The 27,882-nt window shown below is 60.5% G+C and overlaps 3 protein-coding genes and 1 long non-coding RNA gene across 16 annotated transcripts; 2 read left to right on the top strand and 2 right to left on the bottom strand.

Moving 5' to 3' along the window:
* Positions 1 to 2,558: 2,558 nt before the first annotated feature.
* Positions 2,559 to 14,852, top strand: PKMYT1 (protein kinase, membrane associated tyrosine/threonine 1). Of its 13 annotated transcripts, none has more exons than XM_055340468.1 (11): positions 4,794 to 4,961; positions 5,275 to 5,381; positions 7,015 to 7,056; positions 9,923 to 9,987; positions 10,633 to 11,137; positions 11,945 to 12,438; positions 13,040 to 13,146; positions 13,279 to 13,448; positions 13,534 to 13,691; positions 14,425 to 14,523; positions 14,607 to 14,852. In XM_055340468.1, the coding sequence occupies exons 5-11, from the start codon at positions 10,787 to 10,789 to the stop codon at positions 14,716 to 14,718; spliced, it is 1,491 nt and encodes a 496-aa protein (XP_055196443.1). In that variant the 5' UTR covers positions 4,794 to 4,961; positions 5,275 to 5,381; positions 7,015 to 7,056; positions 9,923 to 9,987; positions 10,633 to 10,786; the 3' UTR covers positions 14,719 to 14,852. The 13 variants fall into 13 exon arrangements, with proteins under 13 accessions (XP_055196449.1, XP_055196450.1, XP_055196446.1 ...); XM_055340470.1 differs by lacking the exon at positions 9,923 to 9,987 and adding an exon at positions 6,182 to 6,336 and having other exon boundaries at positions 10,630 to 11,137; XM_055340474.1 differs by lacking the exons at positions 4,794 to 4,961; positions 5,275 to 5,381 and adding an exon at positions 2,559 to 2,924.
* Positions 14,853 to 14,866: 14 nt separating this feature from the next.
* Positions 14,867 to 18,057, bottom strand: PAQR4 (progestin and adipoQ receptor family member 4). Its single transcript, XM_055340480.1, has 3 exons — positions 17,804 to 18,057; positions 16,281 to 16,502; positions 14,867 to 16,140 (listed from the first exon to the last, which is right to left on the bottom strand). Exons 1-3 carry the CDS (start codon positions 17,967 to 17,969, stop codon positions 15,707 to 15,709), a joined length of 822 nt encoding a protein of 273 aa, XP_055196455.1. The 5' UTR covers positions 17,970 to 18,057; the 3' UTR covers positions 14,867 to 15,706.
* A 1,181-nt stretch (positions 18,058 to 19,238) lies between these two features.
* KREMEN2 (kringle containing transmembrane protein 2) lies at positions 19,239 to 23,577 on the bottom strand. Its single transcript, XM_055340465.1, has 9 exons — positions 22,620 to 23,577; positions 22,216 to 22,390; positions 21,385 to 21,476; positions 21,161 to 21,285; positions 20,803 to 20,956; positions 20,392 to 20,724; positions 20,190 to 20,312; positions 20,023 to 20,107; positions 19,239 to 19,815 (listed from the first exon to the last, which is right to left on the bottom strand). Exons 1-9 carry the CDS (start codon positions 22,711 to 22,713, stop codon positions 19,605 to 19,607), a joined length of 1,392 nt encoding a protein of 463 aa, XP_055196440.1. The 5' UTR covers positions 22,714 to 23,577; the 3' UTR covers positions 19,239 to 19,604.
* LOC129519688 (uncharacterized) lies at positions 20,537 to 21,390 on the top strand. Its single transcript, XR_008666431.1, has 3 exons — positions 20,537 to 20,588; positions 20,811 to 20,973; positions 21,327 to 21,390. It is a non-coding gene; the product is annotated as an uncharacterized LOC129519688 (long non-coding RNA).
* Positions 23,578 to 27,882: the final 4,305 nt, after the last annotated feature.

Here is a 27,882-nt window from a genome sequence, read left to right as displayed (position 1 = left end):
AACTGGAGACAGGAGGGAAAGCCAGGCCCAGAAATGTGGGGGTGGCTGACAGGGGAGACTCAGAATGACTTACTGTGTTACACAGAGAGCCGGGGGCAGAGGTCACTGAGTTCCAGAGGCATGTAGAGAAGCAAGAGTGAAGGAGACGAGGTCTGACAGGTCAGCTGTCCAAGAAGAGCCAGGCTATTGGCGAATCTAACCCTGGAGACTCCAGGACCACACCAGGAGGTACCCTGGGCTTCCAGCTGAGGCTCTGAGTAGAAGCGTGGGCCCCAGCCTCCCTCCCCTGAGAGGTGGTGATTCACAGGGAGCCTGTCCAGGGAGCCCTGCCATTGCTTGAAGGCTCGCTGGGGCCCTCCTGCTGCAGGGCCCTCGCGTGTCACCTCCAGCTCCTGCTCCGCTGCAGCCACAGTGACTCTAACTCTGGGGGACATGGCGGGGGCACTGCTTAGGTGTGATGGGGACAGTGAGCACTTTGTTTCTAGGTGGTGGCAGATGAGCCTGCAGCCCGGGCCAGGAGCCAAGTACGGGAAGACAGAAGAGGCAGGCCTAGAAGTGCCAGGAGCGAACCCCACCGAGCTGGCTGGGGACAGCAGTGACTCAGGCCCCCCAGGCGCTAGTCCAGAAGGCTCCACACCCTGTCTGTTGATGGTCTGGCCCCTGCCCAGCAGGCCCCTCCTGGCACCTCTGGCGAAGGTGGGCAGCCTGCCAGGTCAGGCTGGCTGACAGGGTAGCGCTACAGTGGGGAGTGGGCAACACAGGAGTCTGTTTGCACACACAAGAACCACACTCATGTGTACACACCCGGCCATGCCCATGGTGTCCACCATCATCCTCTCCCTCCCCCCAGCACACACACACAAGGTCCCCTGTTCCCTGTTCCCACTGGGTCCCCTTGGCCCAGTGCCCCAGTGCAGCCCCCCATAAGCCCACCGCTTTCCCTGCCTGGTATAGAGCCGTGACTGAGTGCTGAGGACTGGACCTTTGACTGGCTGCTGGGAGGGGCCAGGGGCCACTCCACGAGAGCCCAGAACATCTGGAATAATCTATTCAGATTCCCTGGGAAGGGCTTTCCTGCCGGGCCACCTGCTCCACCGTATGACTGCAAGCACCCACTCCCTGGCCTCATTGAGGTCTTCAGAGTGGTCCTGTGGTTACGAGGCTAGGTGCTGGATTCAGATTCAGATTGGGTTCAAACACCCTCTCTGTCTGTCTGGGATGCTGGAGCAGGAACCCAATCTCCCTGAACCTGTTCTCTTTCCTGTAAAATGATGACACTAACAGTTTTACTGTGTCAGGACTATTGGGGGAGCTGCTGCTCACACCACTTCACAGATGGGCAACAGGCAGAGAGAAGGAACATGCTTCAGAGGATACAACTCCTAAGCAGTGGGCCTGGCACTTGAAGCCAGGCGGTCTGCAGGCCCAGTCACCCCAGACACTGCATTGCTCTCTGCCTGCCCTATGTCAGTCTGGGCCCGAGATGTCTGCTTCAGACTTGGGAGAGCCCATGGCCCCCTATACAGACCCAGACGCAAGGCTTGCCCCACAGGGTGCCAGGAAGCTTGGCCCAGGAGGTGGGCACAGACTACGAGGGGCCATGCAGGAGGTACAGGCTGAGTGCCTGCTAGGCTACTGCCAAAATGAATGCTGATGCCCACCGCCACTGCCAGGCTGCCTGGGTGCTGGCAGGGCCTGTGGAAATGCCTGCCAGCCTGGGGACTTGCGCCAGCTTGATGCTGCTCAGGGGCTCAGGGCCAAGCCCAGTTGGGCACCCCAGGCCCAAGCAATGGCGCCACCCCCACCCCAGCACATCCAATCCCTTCAGGTCATCCCTAGCTGTACCCAGACCAAGCTGGCCTAAAAGCATATGAACCATTTGGGGGCTGGGAGAGTCCCTGATGGAGCCCTGGCCTGGGGTACCCTTCCCCCTAGGGGTGAGGGGACATGGTGGCCCAGCTTCCAAGTAGAGGAGCAACTTTGAGAGGACAGAGCCCAGGGCAAGGCGACAGCTGGGTGTTGAAAGTGCAAGGCAGCGGCCCAGGAAGTATGTCGCCTCAAGGGCAGAGCCCAGAGCCATCAATAGACCCCCACCCAGCTGCTCGGAGCAGCACCTGCCAGGGTGGGAATTGAGGGAGGACAGCTGAAGGGCAGGAGCCTTTGGGACCTGCAAGTGCATTGAAGTCCCCTCAGGTCACCCTCCTGGCCCTCTATCTGACAGCTCTTTTGCCCCATTCCTGCACTGGGACACCTTTGTCAGCACCCCCAGGCACTTGCACGGTGCAAAGCTGACCTCTCTTAACTCCCTCTCTCCACTCACCTACCAGTTGGTTAAAACCTACCCCAACGTGAAGTAGAGCACGTACAGAAGCGTGCACAAGACAGAAGTGTACAATTGAACAAATACCCATAAAATGAACACCTACAGCAGCTGGCACCAAGATCGAGGAACAGGACATAGAACATATCCAGCTCCCCAGAAGCACCCATCACAATCTCCTCCTCCGTTAGGGCGGCCATGTGTGTGCTTGGGGCCCTCATTTCCTTCTTTTTTTAAGTCACATCAGTCCTGTTTTGTGGCCGTATCCCAAGGGCTTCCCAGGTGAGCGGCGACTGTCTTCCTTGGGAGAGTCTGGGTGCTGCCACCGTGCTGCTGCGGCCACGGGACACAAGGGGGCGCCCGGGGCTCAGGCCGGCTCTCACCTGAGTGCAGGCAGGACCCGGAACCCCAGCGTCTGGGCGGGGCGTTGGGGGGCCTTCCTCCCAGACAGAGCTCCAGGCCAGTTCTTTGGTCTCGGACCGGCGGACCAGTGCCTCTGCCCCTGTGGTCCCGGGGCGGTGTGGGGTCTCGGTTCCTCTCCTCCAGGAACTTCCTTTTGGTCCAGGCACCTGCTTTGAAAACTGCAAAACACTACGTAAACGAGGTAATGTTACTGTTATTATTTAACAGTGAGTAAACTCTTACTGTGCGCCTGCTCAGCCTTGAGCTAAGCACTTCCCATTCATTTTTCTTATTTAGTTCTACCCTACGGGGAGGTAGGAACTATTATTTCTTTTTTTTTTTTAAAGATTTTATTTATTTATTCATGGGAGACACACAGAGAGACAGCAAAGGGAGAAGCAGGCTCCCTGCGAGGAGCCCAATATGGGACTCTATCCCAGATCCCAGGATCACGCCCCAAGCAGAAGGCAGACACCCAACCACTGAGCCACCCAGGCATCCCGGAACTATTCTTTCTACTTTACAAACATGGAAATGGGTCCAGAGAGATAAAGCAACTTGCTTGTAATTAGCACAGTTTCTGCGTGCGGCAAAGCAGCGAAGAGCCCTAATTTTCCTAACTCTACAGCCCATGCTCTTACCTACTATCTGTACTTAACTTCACATTACAGTCCTTCCCCACAGTGAAACATCCATTGGAAGTATATTTTCGAATGTAAAACATATTTAAGTCATTGCAAATTAGGCCTTCAAGACTGGGCAGCTGGAAGAGGCCCTGGGTCCAGGACTCCTGGAGATGGGGCTGGCAGCTGGAGAGGAGCCCGCCTGCTTCCCCAGGCCTCCTGGGGACAAGCTTGGGGGCTTTCACAAGGATCCAGCCTGAGTCATAGGGGCTGTGGCTGCCAGAGATGGAAATCCAAAGAAAGGGTGCACGGAGGTGGGAGGGGGGGGAATGCAGCCCCCAGAGAAGCTCTAGTCTAGGCTGTGGGCCTAACCTGGTGTGCCAGGCCCTTCCGTGCTGGCCCATGTACTGGAATGTTCGCACAAGGCGCAGGCACCACAGGGGGCTGGGAACCCTAACCGGTCAGTAACTTGGGGGACTGGTGGTCAACACATAGTCCCGTAGAAAGAGAATAGAGTTTCAGATGGAGATAAATGTAATATGAAGATAAGGCGGAGGAAACGAGATGCAGTGAGATGGGCGGTGTTCTAGCGACGGTGGCGGCCTGGAAGCCCGACTCCCGTCCACCGGGTCAAATGGATAAAAGCTGCAGCCGCGCAATTGTTAGAAAGCGGCGCTCGCTCCGCCCCGGCTCCCCGCTAAGAACTCGAAGGGGATCATCCAGTTTGAACCTCCAGCTCCGTGTGGGAAGCTGCAGCAGCTCGGTTTTTGCAGAAGCGACTAATCCGAAGCTCAGCAAGGCCCAGAGCGTTCCCAAGGTCGTGCCCCAGGAAGGGGCCTAGGCAGGGCTGAGATGAGCTCAAATCTCAAATGCAAAGAATGGCCGGGGCTGCCTCGGAGGTGGCTGCGGGCTCTCCCGAGGACCTCGCGGGGGCGGGGAGGAGGTGGCGTCCCGGGGCGGTGCGCGGCCGGCAGGACCGAGCCCGCGGGCCCGAGGCGCTCCACCCTGCACCCCGCGGGGACTTCCCGTCCGGTCCCGGGCACGTCCCCCAGGCACCTCGGGGCCCCCGCACGGAACGCCCCTTTATAGTCTCGGGGACTACGGCTGCGGGACGAGGGCCGGGGCGCGGAGTCTGGGTCTGGATACAGGTCTGTCCGTATCCCGGGAACCGAGCGGGAGAGGCGCAGCCGCCAGCCTCGCCCGCGCCACGCCTTCGCGGGGGACTCCGCACCGCGTAGCCACCCCCGCCCGCGCGGCGCAGAGGGGACGTCGCGCCTGCGCAGTGACAGGGTACGGCCTGAGGAGCCGGCGGCGACGCGCACGCAGGGACGCGGGTGCGGGGCCGCGGTGCTCTGGGCGCCTCTGATAGGCTGCTTCGGAGAGAGGGCGGGGCCAGAGGCGTTCCTGGGCGGGGTCTCGAGGCCGGTTTGGAATTTTTGGCGCGAGCGGGTTCTGCGCGCGTTCACGGGCCGTTCCCCCTCCGAGAGTCCTCCCGCCGGGCGTCAGGAGCCGTCGGCTGCAGACCCCCGCCCGCCTGACCGCCCCGGCGGCTTCCGCGGCCTCCGCCCGCCCGGAGTCGGGGCCCCGGCCGAGCCGCGCCCCGCCCACCCGTCCAGGTGAGCCCTGGCCGGGGCCTGAGGGTCCTGGGCCGGGACGTCCCTCCCGGCCGCCCTCTGTCCCCTGACAGCCCGGTCCCGGGTCAGCCTCAAGCCCTCCGGGTCCCGCGGGGTCCCCGCCCACCGCCCATCCGCGGCTCCGGGGCCGACCCGGGCCTCGGTCCTTCCCGGGCCTCCAGTCCCCGCCGGGAGCGCCCCTCCCCGGCGGCGGCCCCCCGCGGCCCCTCCCGCCCGGAGCCCCGCCCGCCTCTCCCCTTGCGCCCCCTCCCCCCGCCCCTCCCCGTGACAGCCGGCCTCTCCAATGGTTCGCCAGGGTTTCCCCGCGTCCACGGAGCTGAACCATCTGTGGCCCTGCCCGGGAGGAGCTCACAGTCTAGCGCGGTAGACTGTGGTCAGCAATGTGTCCGGCGCAGCGAGAGGGTGAGGCCCCTGAGAGCTCCAGAGCTCCCGCAGGCCTGCTCGGGGCACCCCCTGTTCCTCCGCCCTCCTCTGTCCCCTGAAGGAGCTGGTTGGCCGGGCCAGCGGTACTCGAATGCAGGTGACACTGGGCTGGTCCCAGAGCTGGTTCAAGATGCAGGTTCCCGGTGTGTCAAATATGCTAGGACTGGGCCTGCAGGCTGTGCTTCTGCGGCGCCCTAGGGGGTTCCCACACCCTGGCTGTGCAGTTTAAGACGCCCTGAGATGGGAATCTTGACAATACCGGCAGGGGAAGGGTCCCCACGGGATGTAGGATGTCTTACAGGCCGGCCCCCATGGGGGTCCCTCCCGCAGCCCCTCCCTGTCCCAGCGACGGGAGGGCACACTTCAGACGACTGCTCCCTAGGCTTCTGTTACTGGTTCACTCCCGGCTGTGTATGGCATCTTTTGATACACTGTGGCTTCCTTTCAAAATTGGAGGACCCCTCCCTCCTCCTCTTTGGTTTTCTTGTTTTTGTTTCTCTTATAACATTTTAGCAACACACCAGCCCTTTCTCTCCCAGCAAACACCCTTGGGACCACTGCACTTTGTTCTTTCATTACTGCTCAGAACAGTGTTTATTATATGTTACTTATTATGTAACAGCATTTATTGGAGGATGTGTATGCCTGTCCCAATTCAAAATGTCTCTGATTTTAGAAAGTTAATAGGGTACACATATCATTTCTATGTAACACCACCTGTGGGCCTAGGACATCATCCCATAATCAGGCACATAAATATTTTTTCTTTTTTTTTTAAGATTTTATTTATCAGTTTGAGAGAGAGAGCAGAGGGCCGAGAGAGGGAGAAAGAGGCTCCCCACTGAGCAGAGAGCCTGATGCTGGAGCTGGATCCCAGGACCCTGGGATCATGACCTGAGCACAAGACAGGCGCTTCACTGACTGAGCCACCCAGGTGCCCCCACATTAATATTTCTGTCAAGAAATATATGAATATTGACACTTAGATGGAAAAATAAGTCAGATTTTTCTGCTAATTGATTTTTGGATGTAGAAATCCAGTTGTTCCAGCACCATTTATAGAGACTTACCAACTGAATTGTTTTGGCACTCTTGTCAAAGTCAATTGTCTATAAATGTGAGGGTTTATTTCTAAACTCTCAGCTGTATTCTGTTGATCTATATGACTGTCCTTATGTGAATACCACACTGTTCTGATTTCCTGTAGCTTTGTTTTTAAGATTTTATTTATTTATTCATGAGAGATACAGAGGCAGAGACACAGGCAGAAGTAGACTCCCTGAGGGGAGCCTAATGTGGGACTCCATCCTAGGACCCCTAGATCACAACCTGAGCCAAAGGCAGATGCTCAGCCACTGAGCCACCCAGGCGACCCTGATTCCTGTAGCTTTGAAATCAGGAAGTACAAGTCTTCCAACTTTATTTTGACTATTCTGGGTCCTGTGAATTTCCATATGAATTTTAGGATCAGTTTCTCAGTTTCTGTAAAGAAACCAGCTGGGATTCTGATTTGGATTTTACTGAATCTGTAGATCAATTTGGAGAGTATTGCCATTTGATCAATATTAAGTCTTTGGGTCTATGAACATGTCACATCTTTCCATTTATTTAGGTCGTCTTTAATTTCTTTGAGAAGCTGAGGGAAGAATGGAAAGTAAGTATATATGTATAATGTTTCTCATATTGACTTTTCTTATTTATTGCTCTGGTTCTCTTCATTTGTTTCTGTGGATTAAAGTTACCTTCTGGTGTTATCTTCTAGTCCAGTATAGTTCTGTTCCGCCCCCCCCCCCACCTCTTTTGGGCTGGTATTTGTAAGTATGTTACATTTCTATACCTTTTATGGCCAGTGTATAATTACATTGTATTGTTTTGTCCAATTGCTTTTTTTTTTTTTTAAGATTTTATGTATTTATTCATGAGAGACAGAGAGGCAGAGACACAGAGGGAGAAGCAGTCTCCATGCAGGGAGCCCGACGTGGGACTCGATCCCAGGTCTCCAGGATTACACCCTGGGCTGAAGGCAGGCCCTAAACCGCTGAGCCACCCGGGCTGCCCAGTCCAATTGCTTTTTAAATCAGCTGCGGGGGGGGGGGGGGGGAATCCCTGGGTGGCTCAGCGGTTCAGCACCTGCCTTTGGCCCAGGGCGTGATCCTGGAGTCCCGGGATCAAGTCCCACGTTGGAATCCTGGCATGGAGCCTGCTTCTCCCTCTGCCTGTGTCTCTGCCTCTCTTTCTCCCTCTCTATGTCTGTCATGAATAAATAGGTAAAAATCTTTTTAAAAAAATAAATAAATCAGCTAAAGGAAGAAATATGTATTTACATTGTCTTTTGTATCACATAAGTATTTTTACCAATTACTGTTTGGGATCACTTGCTTTTTGCCTGGAGAATTACCTTTTACTTTTTCTTGTAAAAAACTAGAGCCTATTAGCAATGAACTTTTTGTTTTTACCCGGGAACGTCTTTATTTTACCTATGGTTTTTGAAAGATAGTTTTGTTGGATATAGGATTCTTGGTTGACAAAGGTCACCCTCCAACACTTTGAATATGCAACCCGACTGCCTTCTGGCCTTCACTGTTTCTGGTGAGAAGTCAGCAGTTAATCTCCTGGGGTGGGGGAGGCTTGTGAGTGATTAGTGCTTTTCCTTTTTTTTTTTTTTTTAAAGATTTTTATTTATTTATTCATGAGAGATAGAGGGAGGCAGAGGGAGAAGCAGGGTGCATGCAGGGAGCCCAACGCAGGACTTGATCCCAGGACTCCAGGATCGTGCCCTGGGCGGAAGGCAGGTGCTAAACTGCTGAGCCACCCAGGACTCCCAGTGCTTTTCCTCTTAACACTCTCAAGATTATGTCCTTGTTTTTGGTTTTCAGCATTTTAAAAAAATATTTATTTGACAGAGAGAGAGAGACAGCACAAGCAGGGGGAACTGCAGAGGGAGAGAGAGAAGCAGGCTCCCCACTGAGCAGAGAGCCCAACACAGGGCTAGATCCCAGGACCCTGGCATCATGACCTGAGCTGAATGCAGATGCTTAACTGACTGAGCCCCCGAGGGGCCCCTCTTTTGAGCATTTTTAATATGATGTATCTGCGTGTGGATCTCTTCACTTATCCTACCTGAAGTTTACTGAGCTTATTGGCTAAGTTAATTCATTTTTCTTGGGGCAGGGAGGTTTTTCTGGGAATCACACTTGGGAAGCTTTCCTCTATTATTTCTTAGCATATTTTTCCTGCTGCTTCTCTTCTTTCCTTCAGTGTGCCATTCTGTACATGCTGGTGTATGTACTGGTATCCTACAATCCTCCAAGCATCTGTTCCCTCTCTTCATTCTTTGTTCCCTCTGTTCTTCAGACTGCATAATCTCTGTTGATCTATCTTCAAGTTTGCCAGTCGTCCTGGCAGTTCAAATCTACTGTTGAGCCCCTCCAGTGAGTATTTTTATTTCAGCATTATACCTTTCATTTTCATAATTTCCGTTTGGTTCTTTTTTTTATATATTTTATTTATTTATTCATGAGAGACAGAGGCAGAGGCATAGGCAAGGGGAGAAGCAGCTCCCTGTAGGGGGCCCAATGTGGGACTCGATCCCAGGACCCAGGGATCACACCTTAAGCCAAAGGCAGGTGCTCAACTGCTGAGCCACCCAGGCATCCCATCCACTTGGTTCTTTTTATAATTTCTATCTCATTATTAATATTCTTTATTTGGTGAGATGTTATCATCCTGATTCTCTTTGGTAAGCATGGTTTCCTTTAGTTCTTTGAAAATATTTATAGCAGCTACTTTGACGCCTTTATCTGTGAAACCTGGCATCTGGTCCCTCTTACAGGTAGTTTTTTGTCATCTGCTTTGTTCCTGTGTGTGGGTCACACTTTCCTATGTCTTTGTATATCTAGTAATTTTTTGTTGTCGAAAACTGGGCATTTCAGACAATGTTATAGCAACTGTGGCTCCTGGTTTCTCACCCCCCTCTGGGGATTGTGACTGTTGTTTGCTTGTTTATGTGCTTCGGATGGACAGGCTGGGCCATTGGAGTGATCTCTTTTACCTGCAGTGTGAAGCCTCTGCTGCTACTCCTCAGAGGGCCCAGGCTTGGTCATGTGTGAGGTCACCTTGGAATGCCAGTGGTTTTACAGGGGCTCTCTTTATCCTTTTCCACACTTAACTGTTAGGCTCCACCAATTGTGGGCTGATTGTTCTATTGCTTTTGACAATGCCTAGGGCATCAGTTGCTCCATAGACTGAGCTAAGTAATTTGGGGCTCCTTAGACAAGGTAGCTTTTGAATTCAGTGTCTGAGGTTTGTCCTGACCCCAACAAAGCTCTTGTTAGCTATCTCTTTCCCCAGTTCTCTCTGCTAAACCAGCTGGCCTATAGGGTGCCTTGTTGCACTAATGAGATACCAGCTTCCTCCTATTTGCTTACCACCGAAACCTGCACTGACTTTGAGAGTGCCTTTAGGCTTGAACTTCCTACACATTGTTTGAAATCAAGTTTTTTTTTTTTTTTTTTTTTCAGGGAGAGCTTCAGAACTTTCTTTCTCCATTGCCTGCTTCTCCGTAGGCAGAATCTCTGGGCCACAGGTCTGGAGCTGAGGGCAGGGACAATGGTGCCCATCTCTCTGGGTGACACTGCTGCATTAGGGTGGGGACGGTAGCTTCTGGCCTTCTCTGCTTGCCCTTCCCATGGGGGAATTTCCTTTCTGTGAATGAGCCTGGGCTGGAGCGATCAGGCCTCAGTGTTCCCTGCCCTCTGGCTCTAGCTGGAGCTTTTGCCCTGTGGCGGGGACTGATGGAAGAGGGAGCCCCCAGCCTCTCTGCTGCACCTGCCTGGACCTTAGCATCTGTAACACGGAGCTGGAAGTGGAGCCCCACTAAAGGAGTTTTAGCCCTGCAGCAGGGAGAAGAAAGTCAGAAAAGAAACTTGGTTTCAGACCTTTGTTTTTACTTTTGAATTAGAGATAAGGGCTGGTGGGCCTGTGTTAATATTTCCACTTTCCATTTTTGGAAGAAGGTGCATATTTTAAGGCCAAACAGCTGGTTGTGATGTGGCAGGGATACACATTCAGGCAGTCCAGCTCCAGAACCTGCCTCAGCTTAACCTCTGCTGGACTGTGGAAGTCTCTAGGACATGGCCGTGGGTTTTTCAGTTCATGCTTCTACGACCTCCAGGGTACAGACGACTCTGTCCAGGCCTATGTATATCTGTCCCCTGCCTTCTCCCAGCAGGTGCTCGTCCCTGTGGCCTCCATGTGTAAAGCAGAACGTGTGAGCAGAGTGGACGTGGCTGTCTTCCGAGGCCTCTTTGGGGCCACAGAACCAGGCACTGTTTGAGTGGACACACTGCTCCGTGCTGTGCACCTCAGGACCTCCTGCGCTGGTCATGCCTGTGCCCACAGAGGGCACCCCTCCACCCCTGAGTGGTACCCCTGTCCCAGTGCCAGCCTACTTCCGTCACGCAGAACCTGGCTTCTCCCTCAAGAGGCCTGGGGGGCTCAGTCGGAGCCTCCCGCCCCGGCCCCCTGCCAAAGGAAGCATCCCCATCAGCCGCCTCTTTCCTCCCCGGACCCCAGGCTGGCACCAGCCCCAGCCCCGGAGGGTGTCATTTCGAGGCAAAGCCTCTGAGACCCTACAGAGCCCCTCATATGACCCAAGCCGGCCAGAGTCCTTTTTCCAACAGAGCTTCCAGAGGCTTGGCCGCCTGGGCCATGGCTCTTATGGAGAGGTTTTCAAGGTGAGTGGGGTGACGACTCCTTGGGCTTGCTGGGGGATGCCCCCTGCCCCGCCTCCCGCCCCTGCCTGGATGGGACTGTCCTGGGCAGCCTGCTTCTCACGGGTTGACATGCTCCGTTCCTCAGTGCGTGATTCGACTGCTTTCGCCTTCCCCTCCCACAGGCCTCTCAATACACACTCACCCCTTGTCCACAGCCTGGCACGCCTTACAGACTCCTGGCTGCTTTCTCTCCTGCCCTGGAGCCAGCCCTGTCTGTAGGGCACACGCTTCCCCACCCCTTAGGCCGGCAGGCACTCAGGCTACCCCCTCCATGCCACTTTTTTTTTTTCTTAAAATATATTTCTAGTCATTTATATTTAAAATGGTGATTCTGCTTACACAAGTACTACATGGAGATAGTTTTGTGGTTAAAAAGTACAAACAACATAGGTCTGTAGACCAGTTCTTCCCAGAGGAAACTACTGTGCTTCTCAGGTGGGTGTCCCTCCTTCCAGACCCTTCTCTGTACATCTCCAGAGTTGACCATATAGAGACAAACTCATCTTCAACACAGCGGATCATACTGCCCACATGGTTCTGTAGCCAGCTTTCTTCATATAACTGCGTGCCACGGACACGCTTCTAGGCCAATGCTTAGAGCTCATAGTGGTTTATCCACTTATGCAATTGTGTGCGCGTGGGTCTCTCTAAGGTAGATGCCATGCTGCAACTTCCACACTTGTAAATTCTTAATAGAACCTGCCAGATAGTCATTCTAAGTGGTCATGCCACCTCCCATCCCACCTGTGGGCGCCGCCTCCCTTCCAGGTGCGCTCCAAGGAAGATGGCCGGCTCTATGCAATAAAGCGCTCGATGTCACCGTTCCGGGGCCCCAAGGACCGGGCCCGCAAGCTGGCCGAGGTCGGCGGCCACGAGAAGGTGGGGCAGCACCCGCGCTGTGTGCGGCTGGAGCAAGCCTGGGAGGAGGGCGGCATCCTGTACCTGCAGACCGAGCTGTGCGGGCCCAGCCTGCAGCAGCACTGTGAGGCCTGGGGCACTGGCCTGCCAGAGGCCCAGGTCTGGGGCTACCTGCGAGATACCCTGCTGGCCCTGGCTCACCTCCATGGCCAAGGTCTGGTCCACCTTGACGTCAAGCCTGCCAACATCTTCCTGGGGCCCCGGGGCCGTTGCAAGCTGGGTGACTTTGGGCTGCTGGTTGAGCTGGGTACGTCTGGAGCTGGTGAGGCCCAGGAGGGAGACCCCCGTTACATGGCCCCGGAGCTGCTGCAGGGCTCCTACGGGACAGCAGCTGACGTGTTCAGGTGAGGGCTGGGAGGGGGGTGGTGCCGAGGGTGGTGGCTGCAGTTGCCCAAGGGAGGGAAGCGCCACCCTAGCCCAAAGTCAGGAACCCTGGCCTCAGGCTGAACATCCTGCCCCAAAGGGGTGGAGGCCTGCCCTGAGGCTGAGGGGGTTCTGCAGTCAGGCTGTCTAAGCAGCAAACCCTCTGGAGCCACTTTACATGGATCTACCCACTTCCTCACTGCACCTCCACAGGAGGGATGATTACTGCATTTACAGGGACTGGACCTGGTACTGGGCTCCCTTGTCCCTGCCAGTAACGCTGTTCGGCCTTTAGCAGCCATATCCAGCTTTAACAACAGAATGGGGACAGGAACATGAGCAGCCCCAGTGCCTGTCCAGTGAGCGGTGCAGGATGGCTCACTGGCTGGTGGGCAGCCTGTGCTGTGTGTGGGCTCCATGCCCCACACCGTGGTCCCACCATTGGACCTCCTGGGGCCTTCTCAGGACCCCTCACCGCTCCCTCCCCACTTCCCTGGCTCGTGGTGGAAGACAGCAGCCCTTCTGGAGTCCGGGTCCCAAGGCCAACCTTGCCTCTTCTGTCCCTGCTCCCGTCCTTCCCAGTCTGGGTCTCACCGTCCTGGAAGTGGCATGCAACATGGAGCTGCCCCACGGTGGGGAGGGGTGGCAGCAGCTTCGCCAGGGCTATCTGCCCCCTGAGTTCACTGCTGGTAAGTGGAGGGTGGGGATGGACAGGAATGTGCTGCCCCCACAGGGGGGTCGTGGGGGATGGCATGGCTGGTGGTGGGGACCACTGGGCTCCAGGCCCAGTCACCCCTGACACAGCCCTGCCCTGTGGACAGGCCTATCTTCCGAGCTGCGTTCTGTCCTCACCATGATGCTGGAACCTGACCCCAAGCTGCGGGCCACCGCTGAGGCCCTGCTGGCTCTGCCCATGCTCAGGCCTCAGCCATGGAGCATTCTGTGGTACGTGGCTGCCGATGCCCTCAGCCGAGGGTGGGCCCTGTGGCAGGTAAGTCAGGCGATGGTGGCAGGATGCCCCACCCTGCTCCCCAGTGCCAGGGTCTGACCTGCCTCCACCATCCCTGTCCCCACAGGCCCTGCTTTCCTTGCTGTGCTGGCTCTGGCACGGATTGGCTCACCCCACCAGCTGGCTGCAGCCGCCGAGCCCACCAGCCACCCCGCCTGGCTCCCCACCCTGCAGCCTCCTCCTGGACAGCAGCCTCTCCAGCAGCTGGGATGATGACAGCATAGGGTGGGTGAGAGCTGAGGGTGCTGGGGGCGGGGGATAGGGGTGGTCAACAGCGCCAGGTCCCAGACCCAGGAGGATTAGCAGGGAGAGACCCCTCCCATAAACCTGGCCCCCATCATGCCCTGGGAAGGGAATCGAGGCCAGTGGGGGTGCAGCCTGCCCTGTTTGAATGCAGCTGTCCTTTTCAAGCCCAGAGCAGGGAGCAGGGTGGGGGCCATAGCTCCCATGACAGCAGGGGCTGCCGGTGCCCACAGATGAGGTACTGTCCTCTCACAGCCTGGGGAGCTGCGCCCTGGGAAACTCCTCAGTTCTAGGTACCTGGTGGCCAGAGGAGAGGCTGTCATTAAGGAACTGTTACAAAAGAAAATCACAGGCTTGGGCACCAGCCTCAGGAGGAACCATACCATTAACCCCTTCTTTAAGGAAATGTCACCCCTTTGCCATGGGGACACTTTATATCGACATGAAGTACCAGCTAAGCTTCATTTGCCACAAGGTCACTTCAAAGCCAGCTGTCCAAACCCATGTGTTCCGAAACGGAACAGAGGTGGCCTTTCAAAGTTGTGAAAGTGCTTTTCTCAAGGGGCACCTCGTTTCCGCTGGTTCCTGACAGTGGCCCTGCCCCTGTCCATGGCAGGAGAAGCCTGGCGCTGGCTCCCTGCCCTGCCCAGCTGTGGCGGCCTCCGGGTGCACTCCCCACCCCTCGACACTTTACTTGTCTGGCTACCCGGTGCAGGCTCTCACTCTCTGCAGAGGCTGTCCTGGCCAGGGCTACTGGGAACACCTCCACCCCCCGCAGTGGCTCCCCCGCCCCCCGGAACAGGTACACACTGAGGTGAGCAGGCCCTGAGTCCAGGGGGTGGGAGGTGGTGGCTCTCAGTCTCTGAGTGTCATCTGTCTCTCTTCCCTCCCACCCAGGGATGCCCTGGACCTGAGTGACATTGACTCCGAGCCCCCTCGGGGCTCCTTCCCCTCCTTCGAACCTCGGAACCTTCTCAGCCTGTTTGAGGACTCACTGGGCCCAGGCTGAGTCCACAAGCCAGCCTTGGCGCTTTTAACCTTTTAGCCACCCCCCCCAATCCTCCTGGAGGTGGGGTTCCCTCTGGGAACTCCACTGGTGCCTCCTGCCTACCCATGTCTAATAAAATGTATTTGAATCTTGGAGCACCCAAGCTTGCTTGTGTGGCAACACAGCACTTCCTACCCTTTATTGATGTTGCCGGGGGTTTGTGGCCCCGAGGCTGAGCCCTGATACAGGGCCCCAGGCCAGCTGACTGGAGGTAGGATCCAGGCGCTGTGTGGAGCAGAGATTTCCTGAGCAGGCACGTCCCCACTGTGTAGGTCAAGCCATCAGAGCATGGCACTCAAGGTGGAGGGAGGGCCCTCAGCCCAGTGGCCACTCAGTGCTTCATGTCTCTGTTCTTGCTGCCTGGAAAAAGCAGCTGCAGCCGCCCTCCTACCCCTTGGTCCTGGGATAAGAGACTAGTCCTGTTGCCCAAACCCCTCACTCCACAGTCTCTGGACGAAGGGAGAAGGGGTGGGTGAGCCTCAGGCTGCAGGGAGGGCTGGCACTCAGACCAGAAAGGTCAGGAAATATGGGCTGAAGGCTGGGCAAGGCAGCCATGAGGTACTTTACATGTGGGGCAGGGTGTTGGGCTCACGGCTCTGGGCTGATAGCATCCCAACTGTCAGAGCCAGACGTGACCCCAGAGTCCCTCTGGCCACACCCTCACAGGTCACAGAGGAGGATAAACGGAGGCCTAGGAAGGAAGGTTTCCGTCTAGCCCACACAGACAGTACCCGGAAAGAAGGCAGGGAGGGAAGCCAGAGCTCCGAGACGTGCGTAGAAGAGGCTAGTCCACAGGGAAAATCAGATGAACGGGTAACGGCTGCCAGCTGGGAAGTCCAATTTGCTGGAAGCATCCAGGGAGTCAGCCCCTCGCAGACCAGCAGGAGTGAAGCGCGATCGTCGGTCCCAGGTAACTGCAGAGAGGCCGACGTGGCAGGCAGGAGGTGGCTCAGTCTGGGGGGCAGGTGTGGTGGGCGGCCCAGAGCAGGTCTGGCACGACGCCGGCGTGCAGCTGGAGGATGGAGCCCACGCTGAGCAGGTGCATGATCTGGTGGGAGTTGCCCCAGTAGTCGAAGCGGCCAGGTCCCCAGCGCTCTGGCAGGCGGGCCACATTCACCAGTCCCCCAAGGAGTGCCAGCGCATCCATGCGCAGGTAGCAGCGCAGGGAGCCCGGGGCGCCGGAGCCCAGCCCCACTCCCCGGGCCCCGAACACCAGGAGGCGGGCAGCAGCCTGCCAACCAAAGGCACGGAGCCGGGCACTGGTGGAGGGGGCAGTGAGGGCCCGCCAGCCAGCCACGCCAGACAGCACGGTGTAGCCCACCAGGGCAGCCGGACGCAGCCAGGGCCTACAGGCCAGGGTGCAGTGGATGATGGGCAGCGCCCCTGTATGGAGAGAGGCGGGAGGCACGTCACCCGGGAACTGCCTGCCCTCTACTTCGGGGGCTCGTTTGAGTGACCCTCCCTCCACCTCCCTGGCGGCCACCCACCTCCCATCCTTCAGGCCGCCCCGTCACGTGGCTCACCAAGGGTGTTGACAAGGCAGACGCCACACATGTCCAGGGCGAGGAGGCGGGTATACACGGCGCTGCCCCCTTGGTGGCACATGAAGAGATGGTACAGCACAGAGCCCGCAGGAGGGGCCAGGCAGGCCACACAGTGTGTCCCGCCCAGCCAGCCGTCCTGGCCCAGCTGGCCCCACGGCATGGTCATGGGCAGCAGCACCAGGAAGCCTAGCAAGGCCAGCCCTGGGGGAGGGAGACAATTATCCATCACGCGGCTTGAGCGCTGAGGACAAGCCATGTCCTCAGGGAGCCCACAGTCTAGAGATGATACAGAAGGGAGGAGGCAAGGTGGGTCTTGACGATGCTCTTAGCACGCTCGTGGCTGGGCCCCCAGCAGGGGCAGGCCCTGTGCCTTCAGTAACTTCAGTGACTTAGCAGAGCTCCCAAGAGTTTCTGGAGGTAGAGACCGTTGTCCACACATTCAGTTGAAGAACCCAAGCCAGTGCCCCAGGTGACCCCAGCAATGAAAGCAGAATAGAACCCGGCAGTCTTATCTCCTCCCTGCAGCACATTACCTCCCCAGAACACAGGGGGGCCCCAATCCCCCAAACTTGGTGTGTCAGCAGAAGCCAGAAGGAGGCATGATCTCATGCTGAATTTTATATAGGATATGTGGGCAATGATACTAGATCTGCGGGTCACTTAGCTTGCTTCTCTCAACCCCTGTGTCCTCTCTGTAAGTGACCAGACGCAGGGAGGCTTTGGGTCTTTCTGTCTTCCAGAAAGGGCAGACTCAGGCAGGGGAGACTGGCTGCAGGAGCTCGTTTCCTACTTCCCCAGGGAGCTTTTCCTGCCCTCCATTCCTCTCAGCCCCAGCCAGGCCCTTCCCACCCCTGGGCGCTCCGGCACTGCCCTCCCAGGGGTCAAAGACAGGCACAGCCGACTAGGCTGCTGGCTGCACATGGGCAAGGTCTGGCCAGGCCCCAGTCGGCCGGCGAGCCAGGTACCAAGGTTAGGCCCAGCGGGCTCAGGCCCCTCTCCTGGCCGGTACAGCCCAAAGAGTGGTAGGGCTGTGTCAGCAGATAAGGGCCGCGGAGGTGGGGAGGAGGGGCCGCCGCTAGGCGGAGCCCCGCGGCCGGGCGGAGGAGGGTGGCAAGACCGCAGCCCCGGGAGGGGCTGGGGCCTGGCTTCTTTCCTGGGTCCCGAGGCCGAAGTTAATACCCATGTCCTGGACGAGCGCAGGCGGGGGAGGGTGCCCCGGACGCTGGGATTATGAAGGGGGCGGGCACCAGGCTCCTCCCCGGGGCTCAGAGGGATTAAGCGGACTCGGTCCCCCACTCTGCGTCCCCCGTCTGCCCCGGGGGCCCCGCCCGGGAGCGGAAGGACAGTTCCGTCCGGGACAATGGCAGCTTTGTCACCAGGGCGCCCGGCCGTGCCAGGGCCCAGGCAGCCCGGGACCTGAACACTGGGCGCCCGCCGGCTCCCGGACCCCCGGGCCGGCTCAGGCAAGGCTGCCGCGGGTGTGGATGCGGGGCGCGGCTCACCGTGCGTGTAGATGTTGCCCAGCTCGTTGTGCAGGTAGAAGAGGCTGCGCAGACAGCCCGAGCCGCTGCTGGCCGGCCGGTAGCCCGTGAGTACGAACTTGTTGAACTGCAGGTGCGGCGGGGAGCTGGCCCAGTCCAGCAGGCGCGGCCCGGCCAGGAACGCCATGGCCCGCGGCGGGCGGGCGCCGCGCTCCTCTGGCCCGGCCTGCTGCTCAGGGCTGCCGCGGCGCGCGGAGGCTCATCCCGGCGCCCGCCCGCCGCCCGGCGCTCCGTCCGCGCACGCGCCGCCGGGGGTCCCGGCCCGCGCCCCCTCCCGCGCTGCGCACGCGCGGCCGGGCGCCCCGACGCCGGGGCGGAGGCTGTGGCAGCGCGGGGCGCCGGAGCGCAGTGCGGCCGGCCTGGCAGGGGCGGGCGCGCCGCGGGGACAGCGCCTGGCGGCCGCGGCGTAGGCAACGACGGCCGGCTGTCTCTCCGCGGCCGGGAGGACGGGTGCGGCCGGACGCGGGTGGGGACGCCAGACTCCGCCCCAGCGGCTCGCCCCCGCCATCCCGCCAGCGTTTCGCGCGGGGTGCCCGTGACGTCGACCCTGCGAGGGCCAATGGGCGCGGCTGGCGGGGAGGCCCCGCCCACGCCCAGACTTTGGCTTAATTAGCATAATATACGCGGTCCCAGCCTTATTTGCATGGGGTAGCTGTGGGCGAGGGCTCCGAGGTTCTGGGTCCCGGTGGCTCTGCTGGAGTGACCCCGCCGCCTTGTCTGCCTCGCGCGCCCCGGCTTTCCGCGCGACCCCCCCAGGTCGACGCACCCTGGGGCACTCAGCCTCCCCGCCGCCCATCCCCACCCCTCACCCGGGCTCTGTCCAAGGTGCTGCCGGCCCCGGCCCTTCGGCCCAGGAAGGTCTAGACCCGGCGCGCCCCCACTCCAGGGGTGATCTCTCCAGTCGACTCAGCCCGAGCGCAGCGGGCCACGCTCAGATGCTCAGGCCTCTACAGGTGTGTCTGACGCGCCCCGCACCCTCGGGCGATGCCCTGCCCTTCGGACCAGTCTTCTGAGAACCTGGGCGCGGTCAGACTCGCTCCCTGTTATTGCCCATGGAGGGCACCTTCAGTTCCACCCGGAAAAGACAGGAATCGGAGGGGAAGAGAGTAGGCAGGAGGCCAAGGGAGAAAAGTCGGTCCCTGCCCGGGTTCATCCTAAAGCGGGTCCAGGAATGCATCCTCCTCCGGTTTAACCCCGCCCACCCCCGGCTTCCCCCTCCTCCCCTTCTCCCGGACCCCACCCACCCTTCTGCCTCCGCCTTTCTCAGTCCTCCGCCTTCCTGGCGGCTCCGAATCACTCCAAGCTCCTACCAACCTTAATTTTCATGGACACATCCAACATTGCTCCAATACCCTCATTAACATAACCCCTTTCATCACGCAGCAACTTGCAGAGCCCTGTATCAAAATAGGTCCTTTATTCAAAGTCTATGGTTGGTCTTTTGACTGCTTTCCTTGACCTCTCACATTTTACTTAGGGCAGCAGTCCAGGACCACACCAAGAAGCTCTCGAAGCCAACTGAAATCAGAGACCCCTCTATGAAAGTTCATGAGGAAGGGGAGCTGGGATCCTCTTGCCTTTAGGCCTCTGCCATCTGGCCCTGAGGGTCAGACCAAGTTCTCAACAGCACCAGATGCTTCCGGTCCAACGTCTGACCTCCACGGGATGACCAGAGACCCAGCTGCCCTTAACGGGGCGGAAGGTCAGCGCTGAGTGCGGCATGAAGTCTCGGGTGTCCATCCCGCTTGCAGCGGGTCCCGAGTCAGAGAGCAGAGATGAGCGAGCGCAGGGAACTCTGGCTGGAGGCGCTCAGGGGCCGGTAACTCGCCGCTAGACCCTCAGCCTGAGGGTCCCCCGGGGGGCAGGGCAGGGCCACCCCTCGAGGCCGGCGGTACCACACAGCCCAGCTTCTCCCGGGGCCCCGCGAAGGCCCCAACGCCGGGGGCCCTTTTCCCGGAGTCAGCAGACAGCTCCTAGAGAAGGAGCAGACGTCAGCCGAACCCAACCAATCTTGCCTCCAGCGTCCTGCTTCGCCTGCGGTCGCACGCGCGACTCCCTGTGTGGACGCAAGGCCTCGGCCCCCGGAGAACCCAGCCCGGGCCCCCTGGAGCTCCCAGCTTCCCAGCACCCCTCCCGCGCAGCGAGGCGTCTGCCCTCAGGCCCTGCCCCGGGGGGCGCACCGTCGGCGCAGCAGGCGCAGCAGCGACAGCAGCAGCAGCAGCAGCAGCAGCACGGAGACGGCCGCGACCGTCGGGAAGACCCGGGCTGCGGGCACACGGTGCTGTGAGGAGCGGGTCTGGGCGGGGCGGCTCCCCAAACTCCCTCCCGCCTGGCACGCCCGCCTCACCCCCCATCGCGGCCTCCGGAGCCCCGGGCCGGGGGCTGCAGCTCGCGTTGGCCCCGTCGAGGGGCGCTGCGGGGGTCTGGGCCGAGCCCTCAGGTGCCGGGTCGTCAGCGGCGTCCTGCAGCCCTGCGGGGAGAGGGGTGAGGCGGGGCGGGGGGCGGGCCGGGGGCCGGGGGCGGGGCGGGGGCGCGGGCCGGGCTCTCACCATGGAACGTGAGCGCGAAGCCCTGCGCGTGGCCGCGCGCGTCGCTGCGGAAGGTGAGCAGCAGCGCGGAGACCCGCAGGCGCAGCGGCCCGGGCGGCGGCCGGCGGGAGCCGTCGAAGGCGCGGAGCAGGCTGCCCGAGGCGGCGTCGCGCAGCTCCAGCCGGTCGCGCGGGTCGGCCAGCTCGAAGAGGCGGAAGGTGAGCTCCAGCGCGGCGCCCGGCGGCCGCAGCAGCCAACTGCAGTTGCGGTCCGGCCCGTACTCGTCGGGGAAGTCCGGGGAGTACACGACGCCCTGAGGCGCGGTCCAGTTGCCCTGGCAGGAGCCCACGGACACTGTGGGCGGAGCCGGCGTCAGAACCCCCGGCCGGGCTCCCCGCCCGCCCCAGGCCCCCCTGCCCTCTCACTCCTCACCTTCGTAGATGCCCAGGCGCCCATCGCCGCCGCACAGCTGGCCCGGGTGGCCGAAGCAAATCTGGTCGCAGTCGGTAGCTGGGGCCAGGCGTCCCCGGTCCAGGTCGCTTTCGGAGCCACAGAAGCAGGCGTAGCCGGCCTCCACGCCCGCCAGCTGGGAGCACAGACTGGGTGACCCCCGAGGCAGGGGCGGGGGCAGGGGCGGGGGAGCGAGAGGCTGGGGCCTGGGCCGTAGGTGGGAGCCGGCCTGGCGCTTCCAAAATCAACGTCAGGGTTTGACGTCAGAGGTGGGAGTTGATTTGGGTCCTGAGGTCAAGTTCAGGGGTCACCGTTCTGGGCCGGAGGTAGGGGTCAGTACCTGGTAGCCCTTCATGCGGCAGAAGCGGAGGCACACCTGAACCGTGAGCTTTGTCGAGGTGCCGCTGGGGCCGCTGAGAGCCGGGGGGGCCCCCGAATCGACGAAGCAGCCCAGGTACCCGGGCACTGAGGAGCAGCAGAGTCAGGCTTGGTCCCTTCCCTCCAAGAGCCAACTCTACCCAGGCAGCTGGCCGTTCCCAGCCTTGCCCAGCCAGGCCCACTCACTGTGACACGTGGGGATGTCGCAATAGCGCCAGTAGATGCCCTCCTCTGTCTCGGCTACATAGCACCATGGCTGCACGTCGCCGTCTGGGTTCCTGCCATTGGGGGAGAAGTGGTCCAGATCCCCCCACCCCAAAGGCTGCAAATCCCAGGCCCCATCCCACAACCTGTTCTTAAAATGGCCACCACGTGTGTTAGAACTTATTTGTGCATTCCTCTCTGTTGTCCCACAAGTTCAGGTTTGTCCCACGTGCTTCTGGATGTCAACTTCTGACTGGGTGGGGGGTAAAGGGGAGATGTCCTTAAAGGGGCCCTGAGGACATATTTTGGGCTGCAGCTGTTGCTAGGACATGACCTTATACACGAGGACTTTGAGGCCACCAGGGGTCTCCCCAATGCTGCCTTGGGCCTCAGCCATTCTCTTGCCTTGGAACCCTACTTTAAGGCAAAAGTGGGGATCTCTGAGCTTTGTGTGTCCTCCCACTCCACTCCAGACAGCAGGGGGGGCTCTGAGCCCCCAATCTCTCCATCACAAGTAGAGCCTCTCAAGTAAGTTGTATGGCAAGGGCCTGGCCCCTTGCTCCAGGGCTCGCCCCTGCCTGGGTTCCGCTGGCACCGGCTTCTGGGATGCCCAGGCCTGACCTGACAGTCTGCAGAGTTTGGGCACCGAAGGCCAGTCCCCTGCTGGAAAATATTCAGCATGACCCGCCTGGCCCCTAGGAGGGGCTAGGCTGGGTCCCTCTCGCAGCTGTGCGCCCAGCCCCTCCAGGTGGACTTTGTGTCCCACGGGCCAAGACCTCCACGCAGCCCAGTCGGCCCCGGCCCTCCCCTCACCGGCAGAAGTTGTGCGGGCCCAGCCCCCAGCGGCCCTGGGGGTCGCTGGCGCTGCTGTAGCTGTGCTGCTGCGTCTGGTCCCAGAAGAGGCACGGGCGGCCGGCCCCGCGGGGCCCTGTGCGGTTCTGGTGGCCGCGGTAGTCGGCGCCATTCACCTGGAAGCACTCGGACAGGCCTGCAGGACAAACGCGGGGGGCCGGAGGTCGGACCTTCCTGCATCTGCACCACTTCGACCCCAACTGCCACCCTGCCAGCCAGCACCCCCCACCCCACCCCACCCCCCCTACGGGGCCCTGGGGCTGCTCAGCTGCTCCAGCCACCAGCTCCGCCCCCTCCTCTGCCTCTGCCCCGGGCAGGCAAGGGCCAAGAGAGGTGACCGCGGCTGTCATTGGGCCGAGACTCACCTGGGCTGTGCAGGCTCCCCGCTGAGGCCCCGCGGGACAGCAGCAGCGGGAGGAAGAGGAGGAGGAGGAGGCCCTGCAGGGGCCCCGTTTCCATCGTCCCCAACCAGAGAGAGGTTGCCTGGGCCGGCGCAGGGTCCAGGCCGCCCCCAGGGTCGCTCAGGGGTCTTCCAGGCCACCTGGGGGCTGTTGTCCTCTGACAGTCTGCTCTGGGGCCGCACTCTCGGTCTGGGCCGGTGAATCTCCCGCGGGGATCTGCCTCCCCGGTTCCGCCCCTGAAGGCGCCTCTCTGCCCCAGGTTCCCCTTGGCTGTATCCCCTGGGTCCTCTGGCCAGCAGCGCCCTCTGTCACTGCCTCTGGGGGCTCCAGGTCTAGCCTCGGCTTCCACGCCCACCCCCTCGGGAGGCGCCTTGCTCTCTGAGTCGCCCTCACTCAGGTCTCTAACGCACTGGCTCCTGCCCCCCTCGCGTCCCTCTGTGGGTCCCTCCCCCTGGAATCCCTCCCTCCCCACCCCATCCCCCCGAGGCCGGGAAGCCCCGCCCGAGACTGGAGCAGAGGCAGCAGGTCCAGACGCCTCCCACGCCAACACCCCCCTCCCCAACACCCTGCCCGGGGACCCCAGTGTCCCGGCCCGCGGCTCCCCCCCACCCCCGCTCACTCCCAGGGTCCCCGCGGGCTCTAGGGCTGCGTGGAGCAGGCCAGGCCAGTCGGTGGACAGAAGGGCCCTAATGGGGCTGATACAAGACCCTGTCCCGAGGCCGCCCGCTGCCGGGACACCGCAGAGGCGCCCGTGAATCCGGCCCTCGCTGGCACTCCGGGTCACCCACCCAGCGCCACAAGCTCCAAAGCACACCCTCTTCGGATTCCCGCGCCCCTTTCCCCAAGTACCGAATGCCTCTGGTTTGACGAAGGAAGTGCCACTCCCTGCCCCGCGCCCCGCGAGACAGGCGGGAACGGTGGACGCTCAGTCCCGGACAGGCAGGGCCAGCTGGTGTCTGGGGACGGAGGCAGCTGCGCCCCTGGTCCCGGCCCGCCCCCTCCTCTCTTCCCCCTTCTTTCCGTAGGACCCCCGGCCCAGGCTCGCCGGGGCCCTCGCAGCGCCGTGGAATTCCCCCAGCGGAGCCCCCCCACCCCCACCCTGGCGGGGGAGGGGGAGGGGAGCAGGCCCGGGCAGGCGTGGGGGGAAATTCCCCGCCCCCCCCCGCCCCCCCCCCCCCCCCCCCGCCGACTCCTCCGAATCCTCTGATCTCCCAGCGCCGCCCGCCGGCTGCCCCCAGGGCTTGGGGGGAGGCCAGCGCAGGTGTGTGGGAGGGCGGGGGCGGGCGCCGGGGCGGGGACGGGCGGCAGCACCCCCCCCAGCGACCCCGCCCCGCGCGCAGCGCTGGCCGCTCAGTCCAGCCTCACCCCCTGCCCAGGCCCTCGCCAAGCTGTCCAGCCCTGACAGAGCTGTCGGGGCCATTAGGATGGGAGGGGGAGCAGGAAGGATTCTAGAAGGGCCAAGATGTGGGCGGCGCCGGCGGGTTGGACACCTCGCAGTTGGTGCCCTGGTGAGCGTTCCGAGGAGCCGGGCTTGCTGAAAGTCGGTGCCCAGGCGGGTGGCCTCCTGGGGAGTACCCCTCGGCCGCCAGGCTGCCCAGGGCTCAGCTCCCGGGCTCCTGGCCTTGCTGAGCACTGGACTTGGAGGCTCACCTGCGCAGGCCAGCCCAGCGCAGAGCACCTGTCTAATGCCCCCCCCCAGGACCAGGGGACAGCCGGCGGCCAGCCTTCGCTGCAGGTGGGAAAGAGGCAGTTGCTGCCTGGGCTCGTAGGTGCCCTCCCAAGTTTCTGGCCAGCAGGGAGCTGGGGTCTGCAGGCCTCGGCTCTGTGGCGGAGTTGTGTGCGGAGCCTCACCTCCAGGGTCACCGAATACCCAGGAAAGGGCTGGGTGGGGGATAGGGACAGGGGTCAGTAGGGAGAGTAGAGTGGGGACTGCCCCTGCCTGGCAGGAACGGGCCAGGCTGTCGCGCAGTCTAATGTACTTCCTGAGGCCTCCGTCTCCTGCAAAGGGGAGGCTGGAGGACTGGGGGAGGGTGCTCTGTTCCAGAACTGGGGCACCCACATGAGGGGCAGTGTAGTGTGCTCCTTGCAGGCTCCAGTGCCAGATGACTCCCGGAACCTCAAACTAAAGAGGCCCTTGGCCCTCACCCTGCCACTTAGAGGGAGTTCAGGAAAGCTCAAGGGCCTCACAGTCTCAGCCAGGACTTCCACTTGGTCCCCCCAGACTGCCGTGGGGGGACAGCTGGGTCCCTCCTACCTGCTCCGGCCCTCTACCTGTGTTTACTGACCCCGGTTCCTCCGGCTCCTGTGCAAACAGCTGAACTTCATTTTCCTGCCTCCCTTGCATCTGACTATGGGGGTGAGTTCGGGCCAACGGGACATGTGCAGGAGTGATGCCTCAGTACTCAAAGTAGGGGGGCCGCCCACCAGCAGCGGCATCCCTGAGGAGCTTGTTAGAAATGCAGTCCCAGGCTCCACCCCCGACCTCCTTCATCAGGACCTCCAGGTTGGCAAAGCGCACACGTAGGCCCCTGCCAACTGGATGCGGAAGATGCCCAGGGCCTGGAGGGGGGAAGGAGCTGGATTCCCGGGTGACCTTGTGGAAGGTGGCCACCAGCCAGGAGAGTAGGGATGCGTGAGAAAGAAGTCCGTGTTGCCTAGCTGCTGGGGCTGGAGGTTTGCTTGTTACAGCAGCTCTGCCGACACAGCCCTGCCCCGTCTAGTTCTAGTCGCCCGTGTTGCTTTCCCTGGCGTCCTAACAAAGTCCCACAGCCTGGGCAGCAGGGTGGCTTCTTTCTGGAAGCTGAGTGCGGGCTCGTTTGACACCCCTCCACTAGCTTCGGGAGGCCACTGGGTTATCACTGGTGTGCCTTGGCCTGTGGAAGCATCACCACAGTCTGGCTTCATCTTCACACGGCATTCTCCCTGCGTGAGTCTGTGTCCAAATCTCCCCCCACCCCACCCCGTTTTAAAAGATTTTATTTATTCATTTGAGAGACAGAGCACGAGCAGAGAGGAGAGGCAGATGCCATCCCAGGACCCCGGATCATGACCTGAGCCCCCCGGGTGCCCTGTACTGCCAGACGCCCCCAGGCATCCCAGATCTCTCTCTTTTTTGCATAGTAGTCCACAGTGTGGCTAGACCACATTTTCTTTATCCCTTCATATGTCAGTGGACATGTGGGTCACTTCCACCAGCCAGCGTCCAACAGACTTGGGACAAGGACCTGAGCAGGACCCTGACTGGGTCCCCACTGCCCCCCGTCTTCACCTCCTCAATCACATTTAACAGAGATTGTATGAGCCCCTGTAGGTGCTGGGCAAATACTCTTCCTTTCTCTAAAGCATTGGGGGTGAGAGGCCAGAGCCTAAGGCCCAAGTCAGGGCCTTATTTCCAAAGCCAAGGGGCCCTTCTAGAGCCTTCCAAACCCTCAGGGGAACAGTGAGATAGGCGGCCAGAAGGGTCTGGGCTCTGCAGGCCCGTGGTGAGGATATGGCCTAAGGCCAGGGACCTCCTGCCCTAGTACCTCTGGCTTTTGGTCCTTGGACCAGTTCATCATACTTGATGTAGAAACCAGACAGAGGACACCTGGGCCAGGTGCGGTGTGATAGGACTGCATTTTAGGGGCGCCTGGGGGGCTCAGCAGTTGAGCGTCTACCTTCGGCTCAGGGTGTGATCCCGGGGTTCCGGGATCGAGTCCCGCATGGGGCTCCCTGCATGGAGCCTGCTTCTCCTCTGCCTGTGTCTCTGCCTCTCTGTGTGTCTCTCGTGAACAAATAAATAAAATCTTAAAAAAAAAAAAAGAAAAAAAAAACGAAGACTGCATTTTAGAAAGCTCCTGGCGATCATGGGGATGGATTGCAGAAAGGGGGCAGTGGAGACACTGCTGTAGCCATGCAGGCCAGTGTTTGGGGCTCTAGTGATTCTGGGGCCGGGACTGGGGGTGTTTACTCAGGCAAGGACCAGCGACACGGTTGTCTTCACTATGTATGCGCCTTAGCTGGTGCCCTGGAGTGACTGTACCCCTCCGAAATTCGTATGTTGAAACTCAAATCAAATGTGATGCTATCAGGACGTGAAGCCCCTGGGAGGTGTTTAGGTCAGCGTGGAGCTTCAGGATGGATCATGAGCGGCTGGAGAGTGAGCTAGTCACCTGCCCCGACGAGGACGGAGCAAGGAGGCTCTCGTCAGAACTTACTCGGGCATGCCCCCTCATCCCAGGCCTCCAGCCTCAGAGCCCTGAGGCATGCACGTTGGTTGTGGAAGCGTCCCTCCATCTGTGGCATTTGTTAAGACGCCCTGGATGGACTGACACCCGAATCCCCCAAAGCCTCTCAGTGCCAGGGAAAGAAACCCCTTCTGCTTCACCACGTGGGGAAAGTGGGCAGAGTGAGTGAGCCCAGTGGGTCTGGGGCTTCTTTTTGGGGTGATGAATATTCTGGAATTAGATGGTGGTGATGGACGCAGCACTGGTGAATATACTAAGAGCCACTGAGTCACAGACTGAGTGGCGCGTGGATTAAGGACAGGGCAGCACGCAGCACAGCTCTGGGTTTCTCCTCGTGCGGTGGAACCACCACGAGGAGGACAACAGGTGGCTGTCCCCCTCTGCTGTTGTACCCCGTGCCCACGGGTCACCAGGGCTGAGGCCGTGGAGGCGGCTGGACACACGGGTCCAGTTCCGGAAGACAGGGCCAGGCCGATGCCGCAGACGGACAGACTGGGAGGCCTCAAAACTGCTGGGCAGGAGCTGGGCAGGAGCTGGGCAGGAGCTGGGCAGGAGAGGGCAGAGGGCCAGTCCCCGCCACACCAACCACCCAGCTTTAGGGGCGGGTGGGGGCAGGGGAGCCCTCCAGGGAGGCCTGGGCCAGTGCAGGAAGGGAGGCCCAGGACCGAGGCGTGACCTTGGGAGGGGGCGGGAGGGGCAGGCAGGGAGCTCTGAGAAGCACCCGCTGACTGTCGGCACAGGAGTTCCTGTGTGCCAGGGTCCTGCGGGAAGGACCAAGGGGCTGGAGCCGCGAGTAGCCTTTCTGCGATGCTCACCTAACACCCCTGGGGGCAGGGACTGGGGGCCGGGGCTCCTACAGCTGGCCACTGCCCCCCAGTTTTAAGAGTTGAGTTCCGGGGATCCCTGGGTGGCTCAGTGGTTTGGCGCCTGCCTTTGGCCCAGGGCGCAATCCTGGAGACCCGGGATCGAATCCCAGGTCGGGCTCCCGGTGCATGGAGCCT

Source organism: Nyctereutes procyonoides, unplaced genomic scaffold (genome assembly GCF_905146905.1).
Source record: "Nyctereutes procyonoides isolate TBG_1078 unplaced genomic scaffold, NYPRO_anot_genome, whole genome shotgun sequence".
Taxonomy (NCBI): domain Eukaryota; kingdom Metazoa; phylum Chordata; class Mammalia; order Carnivora; family Canidae; genus Nyctereutes; species Nyctereutes procyonoides.
Note: the sequence above shows the minus strand (reverse complement) of the source record. Positions and strands in the feature narration are given on the sequence as shown.

Excerpts from the sequence above, each read along its gene's own strand:
- PKMYT1 (XM_055340475.1), top strand. The coding sequence starts at position 10,787 with ATGCCTGTGCCCACAGAGGGCACCCCTCCACCCCTGAGTGGTACCCCT. Across the intron at positions 11,138-11,944 it reads CTTATGGAGAGGTTTTCAAG|GTGCGCTCCAAGGAAGATGG; the intron begins GTGAGTGGGGTG and ends CCTCCCTTCCAG. Across the intron at positions 13,692-14,424 it reads TGGGATGATGACAGCATAGG|GCTCTCACTCTCTGCAGAGG; the intron begins GTGGGTGAGAGC and ends TACCCGGTGCAG.
- PAQR4 (XM_055340480.1), bottom strand. The coding sequence starts at position 17,969 with ATGGCGTTCCTGGCCGGGCCGCGCCTGCTGGACTGGGCCAGCTCCCCG. Across the intron at positions 16,503-17,803 it reads GGGCAACATCTACACGCACG|GGCTGGCCTTGCTAGGCTTC; the intron begins GTGAGCCGCGCC and ends TCCCTCCCCCAG. Across the intron at positions 16,141-16,280 it reads CTGCCTTGTCAACACCCTTG|GGGCGCTGCCCATCATCCAC; the intron begins GTGAGCCACGTG and ends CTCTCCATACAG.
- KREMEN2 (XM_055340465.1), bottom strand. The coding sequence starts at position 22,713 with ATGGAAACGGGGCCCCTGCAGGGCCTCCTCCTCCTCCTCTTCCTCCCG. Across the intron at positions 21,477-22,215 it reads GGCCCGCACAACTTCTGCCG|GAACCCAGACGGCGACGTGC; the intron begins GTGAGGGGAGGG and ends CCCCAATGGCAG. Across the intron at positions 20,957-21,160 it reads GCCGCATGAAGGGCTACCAG|CTGGCGGGCGTGGAGGCCGG; the intron begins GTACTGACCCCT and ends CTGTGCTCCCAG.